The sequence below is a fragment of the Eurytemora carolleeae genome, unplaced genomic scaffold (assembly GCF_000591075.1).
Source record: "Eurytemora carolleeae unplaced genomic scaffold, Eaff_2.0 scaffold457, whole genome shotgun sequence".
In the NCBI taxonomy this organism is placed as follows: domain Eukaryota; kingdom Metazoa; phylum Arthropoda; class Copepoda; order Calanoida; family Temoridae; genus Eurytemora; species Eurytemora carolleeae.
The window spans coordinates 61,001-81,988 of NW_019396346.1; the positions used below are offsets into that span (position 1 = coordinate 61,001).

General features: G+C 31.3%; 1 protein-coding gene across 2 annotated transcripts; it reads left to right on the forward strand.

The window, feature by feature from the left end:
* The first annotated feature begins 765 nt into the window (after window positions 1–765).
* LOC111701427 (delta-like protein 4) lies at window positions 766–4,519 on the forward strand. Of its 2 annotated transcripts, none has more exons than XM_023472709.1 (10): window positions 766–819; window positions 1,822–1,880; window positions 2,681–2,811; window positions 3,105–3,192; window positions 3,263–3,315; window positions 3,416–3,474; window positions 3,533–3,595; window positions 3,721–3,796; window positions 3,854–3,977; window positions 4,436–4,519. In XM_023472709.1, exons 2-10 carry the CDS (start codon window positions 1,822–1,824, stop codon window positions 4,491–4,493), a joined length of 711 nt encoding a protein of 236 aa, XP_023328477.1. In that variant the 5' UTR covers window positions 766–819; the 3' UTR covers window positions 4,494–4,519. The 2 variants fall into 2 exon arrangements, with proteins under 2 accessions (XP_023328477.1, XP_023328478.1); XM_023472710.1 differs by lacking the exon at window positions 4,436–4,519 and adding an exon at window positions 4,046–4,122 and having other exon boundaries at window positions 767–819.
* Window positions 4,520–20,988: the final 16,469 nt, after the last annotated feature.

Genomic DNA, 20,988 nt, shown 5'->3' on the forward strand with positions numbered 1-20,988 from the left:
ATCATAATACATTTTTCCGTTTTTTCCGTTTGCATGTTTTCAATAACTTAGCGATACTATTCGTTCGTTTTATCTAATATAAGGATTTTTTCTCTTTGTTTTTATTTAAAAACTTGGTGTGATTCGTTCCATTTGTAAATGGAATTTTTCCTTGAAATCTTTTAACTTTAATTCTTTTTTATAAAAGGGAAAATTAAAAAATTAGAAATATTAATTTGTAAGGAGAGGCACCTTGTTGTTTAGTATTACTAAGGGGGGGGGGGGTTAAGTTGTGATCTCTTTATCTTATGCATAGAAAATCAAAGTTTTACTGCATAATACAGAGAGAACAACATGTAAACGTAAACAAGGTTATTTTTTCTAGATTCTGCAGATTCAGTATTGAATTATCATGAAATCTTTTATTTTTGAAAATGATATTTAAAAAGGTTATTTTTTTTGTTTAGGGGGGGGGAGGAGACACAAAAAAGGTCTGTGTAGTATTTTAAAATGTCTAAATCTAAACCCTCAATGAAGAAAAAACAATTTTATTTTTAAGGAGTTTGCATAAACAACTACGTGGTTTAACTCTGCTATTTGTGAACCATGGCAAACATTTAAAAATATATAAGCAATCGTAAAGTATTTGTAAATGTGTAAATTGTTGAAAAACTACTATTCTTTTGAGAAAAAAATTATTTTTAACAGCGAAAACAAGTACGTGTAATAATCCATAATTTCTGAACCCTGAAACCTAAAATACAAAAACAATTATGTGTTTTGGTAAACTCTATTTCAAGTTAAAATCATATCAGAGTTACAGCTCTGTGGATATACAAGGTGAGCACTGTAGTATTAAACTTACTTATAAAATCTTTAGCTTTCACCTTTCAATTCATATTTTTTTTAACTTTCAAAATATCCATAATTTTATCATCGTTTATTGCAAAGATTTTACTTTTTCTAAAGGAGCTGAATACTAGGCACAAAGGAATTGAGTTTTTGCCACAAACTCAAATCTTCTGATCCCAATTTCTTTGCAACCTGATGGTGCAAACCTTTGATATTTCAAACTTAGCTTATTTTATCTTTGATTATTAATAGTTTGAAATATCTAAGGTCTACGACATTGGGTTACAAAGATATAGAGATTAGAAAATCAGATTTTGTGGCAAAAACTCAACTCCTTTAATTATATAAATCCTTATATTTTTGCAATTATATTCAGACCTTACAAATCTAAATTGTAAATTCAGTTAATTCAAATAGTCTAAAGGAATTGAGTCTTTTCAAAAATTTTAATTTTCTAATCCCTATGTTTTTGGCAACCTGATGGTGTAAACCTTAGATAATTTAAACTTAGATTATTTTATTTAACAGAATAAATAGTTTGAAATATCTAAGGACATTGGGCTGCAAAGATATGGGGATTAGAAAATCCGAGTTTGTGACAAAGACATAATAACTTTAAAAACAAAAAATATCACCATCAGGGATTAAAACAATTAGAGTATGAGGGGATTTTTTAATTATTTTGTAATTCATCTTTCAACAGTTCTCGCAAAAATAAAACATCAAAAACTTAGAAAAAGTTAAAAATTTGTCTATGTAAGTCAACGCTGCTTTAGTATAGAGTAAATCTATCACTAAACGTTAATACATGTAACATAATTTGGGCTGAGCTTGGTCTAAACTGACAATGTAAACTTTAAAAAAGGAATTAAATTAAAAGTCAAAAAATCGTTTGATCTTTCTACTTTAAAATTTCACTTGGTTTTAAGCTATTAAAACATTAAACATGCAATTAAAGCCTTACTTAAAATAATTCTAAAATACTTTAAGATGTTTTCCATTCTATTTGCCTTGGTACAAGTTGGAGTATGTTTCGCCTTTAGATTTAGGTAAAATAAATTTTAATGAATTAATTTCTTCAGAGTTTAGTTGGATGGCCTATAATTGCCTGAATACACCTTAATTAATACTTAATATTATATTTTAGTTAAGAAGAATATAATCCATATGTTAATCCTATAATTGCCTGGATACACCTTAATTAATACTTAATATTATATTTTAGTTAAGATGAATATAATCCGTATGTTAATCCTATAATGACCTGGATACACCTCAATACTTAATATTACAATTTAGTTAAGATGAATATAATCCATATGTTAATTCTATAATGGCCTGGATCAGTGGATACACCTCAATCAATACTTAATATTATATTTTAGTTAGGAAGAATATAATCCGTATGTTAATTCTATAATTGCCTGGATACACCTCAATCAATACTTAATATTATATTTTAGTTAAGCAGAATATAATCTGTATGTTAATCCTATAATTGCCTGGATTTACCTCAATCAATACTTAATATTATATTTTAGTTAAGAAGAATATAATCAATATGTTAATACTATAATTGCCTGGATTTACCTCAATCAATACTTAATATCATATTTTAGTTAAGATGAATATAATCCGTATGCTAATCCTATAATGACCTGGATACACTTCAATACTTAAAATTATATTTTATTTAAGATGAATATAATCCATATGTTAATTCTATAATGGCCTGAATACACCTCAATCAATACTTAATATTATATTTTAGTTAAGATGAATATAATCCGTATGTTAATCCTATAATTGCCTGGATTTACCTCAATCAATACTTAATATTGTATTTTAGTTCGGAAGAATATAATCCATATGTTAATCCTATAATGGCCTGGATTTACTCTGATGTAAGATGCCAGCCCTATTACCTGGAACATACTGATAGATACTTCTGTACAGATGATGGTGTATTCACATGTGTTAGTAAGTATCTTTCATATATATATACATATATATATATATAATGATGATAATAAAGATGATGATATTAATGATGATGGTAAAAATGATGATTATAATAATAATGATGATAATAAAGATGATGACGATAATGAAGTTAAAGATCATAATGATACATTTGATAATAGTTATGATAATAATAATGAATGTTAGCAATGATAGCAATGGTACTAATGATGTTAATGACATAAATAATGATAATGATGATACCAATGATAAGAATGAATGATAACAATAATAATTATTATAATATCTAGATGGATGGACTGGAGATAACTGTGATGAACCTGTTTGTATAAATGGATGCAGTAATAATGGAAAATGTGTTGCCCCAGATATTTGTAGGTAAATCCTATCTGAACCAAGCTATTCTAATTCCCAGATATATCATCAATAATACAATTGTTGTATGTAGATGTGATATGGGATACCAGGGGGGCACTTGTCAATCTTGCATCAAGCATCCAGGTATACAGATAAATACAATAAAGACCTTTTTTCTATTTTAAAAACAACTTAAAAACAATGCTCGTCTCTGTAACTGTAAATTTCACAAAATGATTTCTAGGTTGTATTCATGGATCATGTAATACAGCTTTTGAATGTAACTGTGAGGGTGGTTGGGAGGTAAGAATAATATTTTATATTTTTCACAATCTTTTTTATCAATATTTATATCTTTTAGGGCCGAGATTGCAACATTCCCAAATGCAGTGAGGGTTGTGATCCAGATTTTGGATTCTGTGATGTAAGTTTTTATTTATTATTTTATTAAAAGTATAAACTTATTTTAATTCTTTATAGTGATGATGTTAACGATAATGTTAATGTTTCAAAATAAATAAAATGTAAAAATGTGTTTTTAAAATTTAGACTCCTGATACATGTTTATGCAAGCATGGTAGTGGTGTACAAGGACCTAATTGTACTGAGTGTATGACTAAAGAAGGTAAAAAACTGGTTTTCTAAAATCCTGAATTGTCCTTTATGGTATTTGTGTACATAGGATGTAAACATGGTACTTGTGCGAACCCTGGAGAATGTAACTGTGATGACAAGTTCTGGACAGGACATCTTTGTGATGAGCCAGTTTGCAGTGATGGATGTAGTAAGAAACATGGATATTGCAAGTAAGTTATTATTTAATATTTTCATAAAAAAGTAATAAAACAGATTTTTGAATATTTTGTCTGTTTAGGGAACCAGATACATGAATTTGTATGTTTAGGGAACCAGATACATGTATTTGTATGTTTAGGGAACTAGATACATGTATTTCTATGTTTAGGGAACCAGATACATATATTTGTATGTTTAGGGAACCAGATACATGTATTTGTATGTTTAGGGAACCAGATACATGTATTTGTATTTTTAGGGAACCAGATACATGTATTTGTCTGTTCAGGGAACCAGATACATGTATTTGTCTGTTTAGGAAACCAGCTACATGTATTTGTATGTTTAGGGAACCAGATACATGTACTTGTATGTTTAGGGAACCAGATACATGAATTTGTATGTTTAGGGAACCAGATACATGTATTTGTATGTTTAGGGAACCAGATACATGTATTTGTCTGTTTAGGGAACCAGCTACATGTATTTGTATGTTTAGGGAACCAGATACATGTATTTGTATGTGAAGGGAACCAGATACATGTATTTGCCTGTTTATAATAATATATTTAATTTGTAATTTACTTAATTTTAAGCATCAATAAAAGTTAGCATATCATTTGGATTTAATTATGGTGATGTACTAATAGATGTTTAAACATCTGCTATCATTTATAATATTATTAACGAAGCAATAAGAGGAAATTCAATGATAAAAGCAATAAGAGCAATTTTTTAATAATGAAGGTAACAAGAGAAATTTCAATGATAAAAGCAATAAGAGGAATTTCAATGAAGAAAGCAATAAGAGGAATTTTAATGATGAAAGCAATAAGAGCAATTTTTCAATGATGAAGGTAACAAGAGAAATTTCAATGATAAAAGCAATAAGAGGAATTTCAATGAAGAAAGCAATAAGAGCAATTTCAATGATAGAGCAATAAGAGCAATTTTTCAATGATGAAGGTAACAAGAGAAATTTCAAGGATAAAAGCTATAAGAGGAATTTCAATGAAGAAAGCAATAAGAGGAATTTCAATGATAAAAGCAATAAGAGGAATTTTAATGATAAAAAAACCGGCAACTAATTCAACTTACTTTTTTAGTTAATCTAAAAATTAATTAACTTTATCATTTCATGTACCGGGCTTAAGGAGCCAGGGGATGCAGTACAGTACAAGTACAGACTATATGAGGCACACGGGACGGTACGACAACTTCTAGTGCAATTAATGTAATTTATTTTATACTGATTTCCAGTATTAGCAAAACATTAATGATAAAACGAACAAAAATTAGCAAAAAATATTTTATTTACATTTGCTGTGAACTTGTGTGGCGAAGTGATTATAAATGTAATTTTGTCAAAACCGGCCCAATGTGAAAAAGTTTCCAACGAGTTTTATCTTTATCCACCATCTCTAATTTGTGCATTAGTTAAATAGGCTAAAATGAATAAGTAAGTAGTTAATTAATAACATTAGTTTAAATTACTGTGTTAACCAGAAAACTCTGGAATAGGTGGACGCCTTTACTGCAATACTTTGATGCTATTACAAAGAATATAGTTTCACAGACACTTACCAAATCACTAATTAAGTGAAATGGGTCTGCTTACACCGTATAATTACTGGTTCCATGCTCATTGGACTCTTTCAAACCTAAAACTTGACTCTAAAAGTCGTCTTCCTATTTCAGAGTTTTCTGGTTATCACTGTATAATATGTAAGACTTTCTTTTTATAAGATAGTATGTCAAATTTAAGAATGAAATATTTATTTATCTATTTCATTTCAGTTTTAATAATTTTTCATATTGATGTAGCTTTTATGTTTCATATTTTTTTCATTGGTACTTTATTTTCAGGACCGTTTTATTTATATGAGTAATATCTTTATTGTTCATGCTTTGAAAATTGAATATATTCATTGCTAAACATTATATATGCAGTACAGGGGGATAGTGTGGGCGGCGTTCAAGTTACTTTAATGGAGTCTAGTGACAGTTCTTGGGTTTTAATCAGGTTTTTGACAGAATTAAACACGCTTAGAATAATGTTGGACAAATTTGGACAAAATTGGACAGATTTGGACAAAATTGGACAGAATTTGGACAAAATTGGACATAATTTGGACAAAGTTGGACATAATTTGAACAAAGTTGGACAGAATTTGGACAAAGTTGGACAGAATTTGGACAAAGTTGGACAGAATTTGGAGAAAGTTGGACAGAATTTGGATAAAGTTGGACATAATTTGGACAAAGTTGGACAGAATTTGGAAAAAGTTGGACATGATTTGGACAAAGTTGGACAAAGCTGGACAGAATTGTAAAAAATTGGACAGAATTGGTCAGAATCAAACGCAATTAAATATACTTGATCAGAATTGAACAAAATTGAACAGAATTTGACGGAATTAGAAAGAAATTACTGGAGTTGAACGAATTGAAAGGAGTTGATCAAAATTATTCAGAATTTGGTACTTTTCATCAGAATCAATCCGTTTTAATCAGAATCATTCAGAATTGATATGAGAACAGATTAAGACAGAATTCGTTTTTTTTCATTTGCTATAAAAAATCTTTTTGAATTTCAAGAATCAGAGAAACTTGTTATATTTAATGCATTAACTAAGTGAGGAAAGTCTAAGGAAAACATCTCTGTATTTTCTCAGAAAATATTTTAGGATAGATCTTTTTTTATATTTATTTTTTCACTTATTTATATAACTCATAGCAATTCCAATCATTTGCAAGACATATCACAGAGATTCCGTCCTCCTAAACCCTGCACCATCCCAACAAACAAAAACCCGTGAAGAACACAAGATTTATTGGTGTATTTCACATGAGTGACCTCATAGCAATTCCAATCATTTGCAAGACATACCTCAGTCCACACATATATATATATATATATATAGTAAAATTCCTGTTTTTTAAGCAGGACAAAATTATGACTTGAAGAGCAATAAATAAATGTCTCCCTATAAAAAGGGGCGTGCAAAGGATTTCCGAAGAGCACATGTCCTTAAATGCTTGCAACCATTTCTAGAAAAGCTGGGGGCCTGAATCTATGGATAGGCTGGCTTAGAGTAAAGGTTTGGAGTTGCAATACTTTTTCATAGAGTAAAAATTCTTACATAAAATGATCTTTAATGGTTCGAGTGCCAAGAAGGCTTTAAATAATGGCCAGACAAATATTGATTTTTATACAAAAATATTTAACGTTCTACATAATGCATAATTTTTTTTTGAAATTTTTAATTAATTTTTCCTAAAGTCAAGAAATATAAAGATACTATGGTTTCAAAATGAGAATACTGGTGAAAAAAGCCAGAAATATAAAGGTATTTGTTTTAGAAATGAGAGTATTAGTACAAAAAAGCTAGAAGTTTAGAGGTTATCAAAAGGGCAACATTTTAAATTAAAATTACACAAAATTTAGGAACGCTCCAGCCTTGCCCAAGTTACTCAACGTTACTCCCGCCATTTACCCGCACTTGGTCGTAAATTGTGATTTCAGCTATTTTTTCCCGATAAAAGTCGATCAACTCATTTTAGAATCTCAAAACTAAGAATATTCTCTCACGAGTTTTTCAGTCGGGGAAAATCGACCAAGGGGTTCTTGAGTTATGATTGGATGAACAAGCAAACATACTGACACCCTAACATAGATTACAACTTTATATATATATATATATATATATAGATATAGATAGAAAGCTTGGGAACCCACCGCTCCCCAGGTTACTCATAAAGGGGAGTTCATTGTTTTGTAAAATGATAAAAAAACGATAGTTTTACGTTTCATTTTATTTTTTTTCTGAGAACTAGATAGTTTCGTTTATTAGTTTTTAGAAATAAACCACTCGAGTTTTGAATTGAACTTTAAAAAACGAAAAACGATCCTTTTTGAAATCAGCTAACGAGCTCTCTAATCAAAATTTGAGACAAATCGGTTCAAGGGTTCTTGTGTCATGATCGGACAAACGAACAAACAGACAAACAGAGATTGCAATTTTTTGTTTATACCAACCTGGGAACCGAGCGTTGCCTAGGACACTCAAAGTTACTCCAACCGTTTACCTGCACTTGGACGATTTTCCCTGAAACTAAATTTTCACTATTAAAGTCCACTTACTTAAGTTAGAATCTAAAAACCAAATTAAGGACATTCCTGTGACTCTTCCGAGTTCCCCGATCAAAAGTTGAGGTAAATCGGCCCTGGGGTTTCTCAGTTATGATCGAAAAAAACAAACAGACAGACGAACAGAGACTACAACTTCATATATCTATATATAAATTTGGCTTGGGTGTCTGTTTGTTTGTTTGTCTGTTTGTTTGTTTGTATCCAATAAACGTCAAAACGGCTGAACCGATCGGGCCCAATTTTTTTGTGGGACATCTAAGGAACCCAGGGAAGGTTTATGAATGATTGAAATTTAAAAAAATTGTGTTTAAAAGTTTTTTATTTTTGTAAAATTTTGAAAATGCGCGAAAAAATATTATGAAATCCGCAAACTTTTTTTTGTTTTTGTTTTATACTGTTCAAAGAGAAGATGCTCACAGATAAAGCCACAATTAAAAGTTTAAATAGAAGATGGGCGCGAAGCGCCCTAAAAGCCTAGAAAGATATAAACTTTTCCAATCATAAAAAGTCGTAAAGTTAGTTAGTTAGTTAGTTAGGGCAGATAAAACCAGCATTCTACAATACTCGTATCATCAGATCTTTCACAAAGATTATACAGTGAAAACCAGAAAACTATGGAATAGGAAGACGGCGTTTACATTCGAGATATGACTTTTAATAGTTTAATAAGCAATGGGCACAGCAATTGTGAAGGATAAACAGACTCATTTCACTTAATTAGTGACTCCATCAATACTATTTGCGTTGTAACAATATCAAATACACGTGTATTGCTAAAATGTCGTCCTCCCATTTCAGAGTTTTCTGGTTATTACTGTGTTTTTTTTTTAAAAATCGTATTTAATATTTACCCCCCTGCACGTCTTTTGTTCTTCAAAAGTCCGGTCAATGTTTTAAAAAATCCAAAATATTTTTAATTATTTCAGCTACATATATAAAATTCACATTTAAAAAAGGCCTTGAAAACTAAACTCGATCGTGTCACATGTTAATAAACTTGTCAATTATCAATTATCAAGATAACTTAAATTTTAAAATACTTAGTTGGTTATATATATATCTCAACTCTAAGGGGGGGGTTTAACCCCCCCCCCCCTCCAACATTTATTAAAAAAACTTATTGATCAAAAGGATTGTATTTATAATTTCAGGTGCAGCCTTTTCGCAACTGTACTCATAGAACTTTTATTTGATTATGAACAGATAAACAGATATCGTGGGTTTTCTAACTTTAAAAGTTTTTAATTTTGATAATTTCTTCACATTAAATCTATACATCTATATATGCTAAAGTCACGTTTATAGAGAAACTATAATTAAAAATAATAAATGAAAGTTCTTGATCGGAGAAAGTTCATAAAAAAAGGATAAATTCCGTTTTAAGGACTTTTTCATGATATTTAGTTCTTTTATATTGAAATCAAAACCTTCAGAATATAGTTTTAAATTCATATTTCCAAATATCCATTTTATATTCTATAAATATTCAATCTAAAGGAAATGGATATTAGATATCCAGAAATGAATAGAGAACATTTTCTCAAATTTTGTATATTTGAATTTTAAACTAGGGCATCCTACCGTTAAAACACGAATGAATACCTTTTTTTTAACACATAGAGCAAAGGAATTATCAACTATATACGAATGCGTCGAAATTTATTTATGATTATTGGTTATAATATCTGAATGATTTGTTTGGAATTGAATTGATTCTTTTACGATCAAAGTTGAATATGTTGCAACTTTCTAAATTTGTATGGAAACTACGTTCTTCGGTATAAGTTGTTTTTAACCATTTTCATTGGTTTGGTGTTGATCGATTACGAGCTCGAGTCCTGGTTGACATTGAAAGCTGACGAGATTGTGTCTCGGGGTTTAACATTGATAGTTAAATGAAACCAAATTGTACTTTGATAGAGTAAGGTATTTACTACAAGAATGTACCAAAGCCAAATAGTTCAGATTTTGTACACTAGGTGTCTCTGATAGTATAATAAGAAGCTCTATTATCTTCAGGCGTACACAATCTATAAGTTGGACAGAAAAGATTACACCATTTTAGAAAACAATGTTTGGCTTTAAATGTTTATTTTTTGCGATTAAAACAATTAGAAGAATTCACCGTGAATATAGCTGAATAAAAATCCAATATATATTTTTAAATTATCGGTATTTGTACAGGTTGCGTGAATATTTCAAACTCCAATATTACACGGTAAATTTTTATAAGCCTTACCGAAGGTAAGGTTTAAACAATTAGCGGGCGCAGCACGTGGGTTTTTTTTACCCCCCCCCCTCTCACTTGTCAGCTTTCATCTTTCTTAATTTAAACCCTAGGCTGTCCACTACAAATTGAGACTTTTTAAACAGTTTATTAAATAGCAAATCCACCAATTTTAAAAGTCCACGAAGATCTGCCACCTAGCTGTGACCTGGGCCCCTGACCTGACCTGTTAAATTTAATGTAGAGAGTCCCTGCCGTTTCTCAAAATAATCTTAAATGGCGCGCAAAATTTCAAATTTATCGACTTCTTATATGCGACTTTGATTGGTTGAATTTTATACACATTTCAGGATACAAGTACAGGATTAAGGTTAGTCTCGATATTAAGAAAAAGAGAGGATCAAGCATTATTAATCTCAACTCAATATCCACCATTCTAAAGTTTTCCGTTCTGGGAACTTATTAAGCATTGTTTTGAAGTATAATCGTCATAAAGAAGATTAAGGACATGAAGATAATGTTTTTGATAAGTTCTGCATCCAAAAATGCCATGCCAATTATAATTCATATTTTCCCCTGAAAGTTCAAGGCTTGACTGGAAAAAAAATATTTTTATTCATGCACAGAGACTTACATGAGACTGCCTTTGGAGGTAGTGTTTCACATAAAATGTTTTTTTTTTAAAGTCAAAATCCAATCACTTAGCATGAAATTAAAACTAATGAGTAAGACAGTCTCTATTTCTATAAGTGGATACCTGATATGATATATTCACTAATTACATCGACTACATATTCTGTAAAACTGGATTTATTTCAATCATTATTCATTTTACTCTTAAATTCTTAATAATCTGGATCTTCACGCTACTGCATTAAGAAAACCATTTTTGGTATAATTTATCTATGGTACTTTGTTAGAGTTGATTAAGTAAAATTATCTGCGCGAAGCGGCAAAATTTTTAAAAAGATTTTTCCTCTTAATGGTAATCATGGACATGGAGAATGAAGATCAAGTTTCTAAACGGGGAAAGTTTACGTCCCAAAAACTCTAGGGGGGGGGGGGNGGGGGTAACCCTAATAACCTCTTTTTTACACGCCACTGAATAATACACAATTATATGATTAAAAATAAAGTTTATATAAATATAAGTCGAATAATTATATCTTATACAGTATGACGCACTCTTCTGTATTTATTTTTCTTTGTGTGTGTATAAAACATTTTTGATCTTTGTTCAAATACACGTTTTATTACAATAAAAAACGCATTTATGAAAGAGAATTTTTGGAAATATCATCTAACCCAAATAGGTTATTAATTTATTTGATGGAACCTTTCATTCACAGGCTTAGAACTTAAAGGGACTGTTATTGTAATTTTATAGTGACCCTACATGCAAAGATAACAATGCCCGAGTTACAACAGTTGAAACAGTTAAATAAAACATGAAGAACATGAATATCTAATTTATGCCAGATCAGACTATACGCTATTAACATGATAATGATTGGGGGAGTGTTATCTGCAAACCTCCCCCCCCCTCCCCACCCCCTCTCAACCTTTAATAAACAAAAATATCCAGATCGGGAGGGTTAAAAGAACCCTGGAGAAGTAAAGTGTGAAAAAGGAGTAAAAAGGAAGAAGTTTCCTGCTGAGGTATAACCGGAATAGTCGTCTCTGAAGTCTTATCCTTTGTGAATAACCCTGTTTATACAATTTTATGTAATTACATTATACATTATATTATCAAAGTTTAATTATAAAATCCTGTGAAATTATATTTATCAGATCCAAGATTTAAGTTGCGTTAGGTGTCGCTAATAACTACTAATGTCAAATAGTTCAGATTTTGTCCGCTAGGTGTCTCTGATAGTTTACTAGGAATCTCAATTATCTTCAGGCGTACACAATCTTTAAGTTCGACAAAAAAGATTACACCATTTCAGAAAACAATGTTTGGCTTTAAATGTTTATTTTTCCGTTTAAAATAATTATTAGTATTTTCTTGGACTTCGGCTAAATAGAAATTCTTTATTTACTAATGTCAAATAGTTCAGAGTTTGTCCACTAGGCGTCTCTGCTAGTTTAATGGAAATCTCAATTATCTTCAAGCGAACACTATCATTGAGTACGCCAGAAAATATTACACATATTTAGAAAACATTTGTTTGGCTGTAAATGTTTATTTTTCCGATTTAGATAATTATTAGTATTTTCTTCAAGTTCGGCTAAATAGAAATCTTTCATATATTTTCAATTTGGAATGACCAACTACAGGTTGCGTGGTTTATTTTTTTTTTACTAAAACCATGAGTTTTTGCAAGCTTCATTAATTTGTTATAATGAGGCATTAGGGAAGTAGAATGACTCTACAAATGACATAACAATAATTAAAAAACGAAAAGTGTGCATCTTTCATAATTTTAAGTAATCACATCACTTCAAAAACTTAAATGTTTAAATCATATTCTCATTGGTGACCCCCTTATTTTAATTGGAGACCGCCAGATTCTTGTTGTAGACCCCCATATTCTCATTGGAGACCCCCATATTCTCATTGAAGACACCCATTTTCTCATTGAAGACCCCATATTTTCGTTGGAGACCCCCAGATTCTCATTGGTGACCTCCATATTTTAATTGGAGACCCCATATTTTCGTTTGAAACTGCCAGATTCTTGTTGGAGACCCCCCTATTTTCATAGCAGAGCCCCATATTTTCATTGGAGACCCCCTATATTTTCGTCATAGACCCCCATATTTTCCAACAAGAATCTGTGGGTCTCCAACGAGACGTCCATGGGGGTCTCCAATGAAAAAGGGGTCTCCAATAGTACTCCAATAATGATTATTTCTTCCCAAACCAGGGGGCGAAAACGTCATGTATGTTTGTCTTAATCAAAAGAGTGTGTGTAAGCAATAACAAACCGAAGGCGTGTACTTTAGGTATATACAGTTGTGAACCATTAACTATAAGATCTCTCCATGTAATGTCGTCTTTAACTTAAATCCCCTCTCGGAGACACCAAACCAAATAATTTTAGCCCCTTTTCTTTGTTCTCCGGGAACGGAGTCTAAACACTCTTGCTTATTGTGAATCCATTTCAAAAGTTTAACAAAGAATATTTTCATATAAAGAATTAGTGACTTTTGTTAATAATCAACTGTCATTTATTTTAGTACTGTTCAACAATAGTTAACCCCTTCATCATCCGCTAATAAATCGTAAGATTTTTTTTATTATAAACATTTATTATAACATTTGTATAAGTAACCAATTTATAATTTATGTTATTTTCAGGAAAAAAAGCTTTTTGTTATTGATTTTCTTGAGACGGGGGTTATTCTGTTGTGTGTTTGTGGCCACAACCTGGAAAGATTTGTGGGGTAAAATATATCTCCCCTTCTAGTGTTCCGACGGGCCTATTGTTCAATTTGTCTGGTGTGTTTGCTGATATCCGTTAACATTTCGATTTAACCCTGACGGATCTACAAGACAACCTCGAGATGAATCCAACTACTCCTCTCCATGAGGATACTCTCAATGACCTTCCTCCTGAAACCCCTCATCAGGAAGTTCAAAGATGTACAAGAAACTCTCCCTGCAGATTGTTAGGATGCATAATCTGCCCCACGCCTCACAGAGATTCCGTCCTCCTAAACCCTGCACCATCCCAACAAACAAAAACCCGTGAAGAACACAAGATTTATTGGTGTATTTCACATGAGTGACCCGTCAATATCCCGTGATAATTCACGTGTTGTAGAGGTGAATGTCGACAATTTGATCACGGGTCTAGGACCGAGTTTTTACACAGCAAAAACTTGAGTTTATTTCACGCGATGAACACGGGATTTTTACATGAGAAAATTATTTTTCTCCCATCTACTTAAATTAAATTTTTAAAAAAACCAGGGAAAGGGGGGGATATTTAATTGATTTCTGATATACAAATATATTATAAAATTTACTGTGTAAATGTATATAATTATTACAAAATGTTTAGAAACAAAACATTTTGGTTTATTTCTTTTACATCAAACATCTTGAACAGTAAACTTTAAACTATCCTTATCACAATGTGATATTTCAAGTCTAAATAATGTTTACTCTTGTTAAAATGTTCATAAATATGAGAATGCTCCTTTCTTAATATATATAAAACATCGATATTCCAAAAAGGGGTTGTTGAGAAATACAATACAAAATTCAATGTAAAACTTTTTAATACTCTGCTCAAGCTTGTTATGATTTGAAAAATTTATGTCAGTTAAAATCTTTCATTTTATTACAATAAACTTTTAGTTTCTAAAAGATGAGCAGAGACACCAAGTGTTGTGATTTTGCAACTCTATGAATAATGAAAACTGACGTTCTTCCCGTGATATCTCAAATATTTTACGCGTGATATTTACAAGAATTAAAATCTAGATATTCTGGCATTACATTACTCATGATTAACACTTTGGAAATATGCGAGAGCTTGCACTGGTATCTTTGATACGAGCACAACATGTGAAAAAACGACAAGAATTGAACTATAGAATTATCTCAAATATATTACATGTGATAATTACGACAATTAAAATCTAAAAATTCTGGCCTTGCATTACTCGAGTTTAACAGGATAGAAATATGCAAGATCTTGCACTGGTTTATTTTGCTACGTGTACAACATGTGAAATAACGACGAGAATTTTCAAAGAATATTTTCGAGTTTTTTACCCGTGCTGTACACAGGAGGAATCTTCATGATTGTGAAAAGTAGATTTACCACGAGTATAACACAAGGAGGGGCCGTGCATTAATCACGTGAATTATCAACCAGTTCTCCATCATGCTAATCTCGCTAAAAACCTGTGTTTTGTTTGTTGGGATGTGTACAATAATGGGGTTTGAAGCCAATCACTTTTCCCTCAGCAAATACTGTGGATCTGGTAGACTGAGCTCACCTGAGATCCTCAAGTTGATCTCCGACAACAACCTCTGTTTCACCTGCACTCAGGCTCACGGCAGTAGTTATAAGTGTAAGCTTACTCTCATGAACGGAACCTCCAGAGTGTGTCCCAAGGGATGCTTGCAGCATGGAGTCCCTGTTAACAAAAGGGCTTGCATGCACAGCAACCAGACCCACTTTGACACAGTCCCCAAGGTCAGCGCCAACCAGTCTGTTCCCTTGGTTGAAACCTTGAACCTGGGCGGGATGAAGATAGGAATCCAGTATGACACTGGCTGTCATTTCAGCCTCATCTCCAGGTCAGCTCTTTCAATCATACCTCAATACATGTACTCCCTTGGACCCTCGTACAAAATGAGGGTGCTGACCTACTCGAGGAAAGCAAGGGTTATCCTCACCCTGAGGCTAGCGACAATAGAGGACGACCTCAACAACGGTTCTGGATTTTCACTATCAGTTCCTCACAAGTGGAGGTCGTTCACGGGGACCTCAACCTCACAGCATAAAGGCCAAGTAGAAATTCTACTTGGCGGCGATAACAATTTATTCTTCCCTTCAGAGATTGAATGTGACTTACAGGGAATGGCCGTGTACCGGAGCAACCTGACCTAGGGATACATGTTGTACGTATCTGTCCCCTCCAACATAGTCACCTGGGTGGAACCTCTCGACCCTTCCTCCAACTGTACCAGGAAATTCAAGAGGTCAACCTGGCAATCTGGAAAAGAAACAGGTGGGAAACCAGATCTTCCTGTTAAAAACCCAGAGAAGAACCAAGGAAACAGGAATAGAACCAGGAGGGAAACAAAAAACTCCGGAAGGAAATATGGAGGAAAAACCGGGATATTAGGAGGGGAAGCAGGAGAAACATCAATTTCTTCTAGAAGAAATCAGGAGGAGAACCAGCAAGCTCAGGTTAAGAACCTGAGCAACAGGAAAGGAAACAGGAGGGAACCCAGGAGCTTCAGAGAGAAATCGGGAGGTCTGTATAAGAGAAACAGAAGGAGAACCAAACCCTAAAACCTATCCTGAACCTCACACCAACCCCAGCCTCTGTCAGATCTGACCCTACAACCACTCCAGTTATTCCCACCAGTCCAGAATCCCAGAACAACTCCAACACCCCCTGTCGAATCAGAAATTCCAGGAAGAGATTCAGGGGAGAAAGCAGGAGCAGGAAATCTAGCTCCAGCTCCGAGATCCAGACCAGAGCCAGCACAGGATGAGTTCCACCCAGATCTCAACGAAATAAATCAATAGAACCATACCAAGCACCAACGCAGGAATCAACTATTTAAACATATTAATTGTTTTTAGAAAACAAACAGGAAAATGTTTCAATTCAAGTAAATTAAATTTTCCCTAAAAAAATACAAAAAAAAGAACCTTAAAATTAACGATTCTTGAAGTTGACGCAATCACTCGCATTTCTATATTAAATTAAATAATGATCTTTCTATTTTAATTAATTCCTTCATTTTAACTCTTAAATTTAATTTTTGATTGAAATCTCAGCTCATTCTCAGTTTACATATTAATTTTTTTTTACTCTTCCTTTAAATTATTTTGGCAAACAAATCACAGGAGAATGTGCAACATGAATTCATTTTACTTCATTGTTTCAATCTCATCAATTATTCGCCTGTTAAATACAGTATTTATTAATGTACCTACAATAACAACATGTACCTCGTAATATTACATCTGTTTATTTCAATCAATCAATCTAGTAACTATTAATCATTCAAACTACATGTTTCAGTACATTGTTAATGGTTACCCTTTTAATTCTCATATGTTACCATAACATCCTCGAACCCTGTCTGGGGCCAGTGTCAACCAATAACTATAAGATCTCTCCGTGTAATGTTGTCTTTAACTTAAATCCTCTCTCGGAGACACCAAACCAAATAATTTAACCCCCTTTTCTTTGTTCTCCGGGAACAGAGTCTAAACACTCTTGTTTATTGTGAATCCATTTCAAAAGTTTAACAAAGAATATTTTCATATAAAGACTTTCGTTAACAATCAACTGTCATTTATTTCAGAAGTTTAAAAACGTCTTTTAGTACTGTTCAACAATAGTTAACCCCTTTATCATCCGATAATAAATCGTGAGATTTTATTTATTATAAACATTTATTATAACAATTATATAAGTAACCAATTTATAATTTATGTTATTTTCAGGAAATAAAGCTTTTTGTTATCAATTTTCTTGAGATGGGGGTTATTCTGTTGTGTGTTTGCGGCCGCAACCTGGAAAGATTTGTTGGGGAAAATATATCTCCCCCACTAGTGTTCCGACGGGCCTATTGTTCAATTTTTCTGGTGTGTTTGCTGTTATCCGTTAACAACAGTACATAAGAATCTCGGTATTTGTACAGACTAGGAGAGTACATTTGTTAATTGTTAATTGTTTACTTAAAAATAAGTTTAACATACACGTAATATATTATTTATATATTTAAGTCAACGCTAAAAGCAAAATTTTCATGCAAAGAATATAATGTGATTAAAGTTTTCAATAAACTACTCATTATTCAAGCTTAATTATAATTGACAACATTGTTCCGCAATTTCCTTGACTGTGTCATGTTGTGTGTCTGAACCAAAAGAGTGTGTGTGTGTAAAAACGAACTCGTCTGCAAAGCAGTACGACCGGCTTCTTATGCTAGACCAGTGCCATTTATCTTCCCTTTATTCCTATTCCCTGTCCCATGGACTCATTTGTTATTGATTATTGAAAATCTATTGAGAAAAACAACAATGTTTTAAATTTCCAAAATGTAATCTGATACATGTGATTTTCTAATTCTTATGCGGAATATTGAAACCAGAGGACCAAAAAGGTTACAAAGTCCTACTAGTAATATTGCATAACATCCTTCTTATTGCGTTTGGTTTATTGCAGTGCTAGTAGATCCTCGATATTTACTTTTTCACTTCAGTATAAGAAACAGGTAAAAAACACAAAAACATGAATATCTAATTTATGCCAGATCATACAACGCTATTAACACGATCATGATTGGGGGGTGTTGTGTAATGTGGGACCCCCCCCCCCCGCCCTCAATCTTTATTTAAAAATAAAGCCCATTCGGGAGGGTTAAAAGAACCCTGGAGAAGTACAGTGGGAAAAGGAGTACAGAGGAAGAAGTTTCCTGCTGAGGTATAACCGGAATAGTCGTCTCTGAAGTCTTATCCTTTGTGAATAACCCTGTTTATACAATTTTATGTAATTACATTATACATTATAATATCAAAGTTTAATTATAAAATCCTGTGAAATTATATATATCAGATCCAAGATTTAAGTTGCATTAGGTGTCGCTAAGAATTACTAATGTCAAATAGTTCAGATTTTGTCCGCTAGGTGTCTCTGATAGTTTACTAGGAATCTCAATTATCTTCAGGCGTACACAATCTTTAAGTTCGACAGAAAAGATTACACCGTTTCAGAAAACAATGTTTGGCTTTAAATGTTTATTTTTCCGTTTAATATAATTATTAGTATTTTCTTGGACTACGGCTAAATAGAAATCTTATATATATTTTCAGTTTGTTTCTCAAATTACTTCTATTACTTGTAAAGTTTTTACAAAATTTATACATGCTTCAATAACTTGAGGCCTTAGGGAAGTCGGAAGAATGTTTACGTTAATGATTATTAACCGGTTGCTGTTTCGTAATGAAAGACATATTTTCTATGCACAACCTCAAGTAACAAATGCAATGGGGCATCTTTCATAATTAACAGCAATCACATAACCGCAATTAACTGAAATGTTTAACACATTATCTTCAGTATATCAAACTAAAGTAATTTGCACGCATAGATTGCAATCTTACGTTTTTTTAAGTATTGCAAATCTACTGAGAAAACAATTTATATAATTCCGGTTCGGATACGCTTTCTCATACTTGTACAAAAATAAAACTAGAGGAGCTATGAGGTTACAAAGCCATACCAGAAATGTTGCATAAAATTGTGTCTATAGTTCATCTTCGGTATTATATACTTCAGTATTAGAGAGGCCACACGTCAAACTACAGTAAAAAGCTCGTAAGATTAAAATCTTTAATCATTGAGTTTTATTTTTCGAACCTGCATATTACACGTTTTTATCTAGATCTCTCCTTAATAAATATGGGAAAACTTGAGCTTGTACCGTTGTACGACAGGCTTCATGTAAGTCCGAGAACATATTCGGCAATCTACACACCAGCCCTTTATATCTATTTATTATGACTGTCCAGCATTTTAGAAGAAGAAGATGAAACCTCAACCACAAATTCATGTTGGATCAAACAAAAAATGACAATTTTAATTCCTGTTCAAATGTTCTCTTAAGTTCATCTTTACATTTCTTCCCGCAACATTTTTCATTAATTAAATAAAAAGGATTATTTCAACTATGCTTAATCTTTCAAAACTTAAACTAGGTTAAAATCGAAACTAAAATATATAAAAACCTTAGAATATATTTAATTCACAAACGATGAAAATGTAAAAATAACGCCACCCTGTATGTTTGCAAAATATAGAACGTTAAACTTAAACTAGGTTAAAATTGAAACAAAAATATATAAAAACCTTAGAGTATGTTTTATTCACAAACGATGATTATGTAAAAATAACGCCACCCTGTATGTTTGCAAAATATAGAACGTTAAACTTAAACTGTTAATAAGAAATTAAAATATTTAAATATTTTCAATTATCACTTCTCTCATTGATGACGAGCTATTGAGATAGACCAAAAGGCTTTGAATTTCTGGTATGTATTAAAATAAACGTAGTTTTTTCTCATTGTTAAATAAACAAAAAGTGTAAAATAATTTTTTTTTGTAAAATAAAAGATAATTGTAAAATAAAAAAACTTTGTTAAATAAAAGGAAATTGGAAAATTAAAGAAAATTGTAAAATAAAAGGAAATTGTAAAATTAAAGAAAATTGTAAAATAAACAAAAATTGTAAAATTAAAGGAAATTGTAAAATTAAAGAAAATTGAAAAATAAACAAAAATTGTAAAATAAAAGGAAATTGTAAAATTAAAGAAAATTGTAAAATAAAAGGAAATTGTAAAATAAAAGAAAATTGTATAATAAAAGAAAATTGTAAAATAAAAGGCAATTGTAAAAGAAAAGAAAATTGTGAAATAAAAGGAAATTGTAAAATAAAAGAAAATTGAAAATAAAAGAAAATTGTAAAATAAAAGAAAATTGTAAGATAAAAGAAAATTGTAAAATTAAAGAAAATTGTAAAATAAACAAAAATTGTAAAAAAAAATTTGTTAAATAAAAGGAAATTGTAAAATAAAAGGAAATTGTAAAATAAAAGAAAATTGTAAAATAAAAGGAAATTGTAAAATAACAGGAAATTGTAAAATAAAAGGAAATTGTAAAATTAAAGGAAATTGTAAAATAAACAAAAATTGTTAAATAAAAGGAAAAAATAAAAGTTTCCTACATCAGAAAGTTTTATTTTTACTATTTAACTATGAGAAAATTCTATGCAATGCAAATATTTGCCAACATTAATTTTTTTGTTGTTAATTTGGGTAACTTTATAATTAAAAAAAAAAAAAACAATATTTTTAGCGATAAGTTAATAATAGCTGTTTAAGTAAAGATATAGAATTAAGGCAAAAATTCTTTATTTGCAAAAAAATATACAG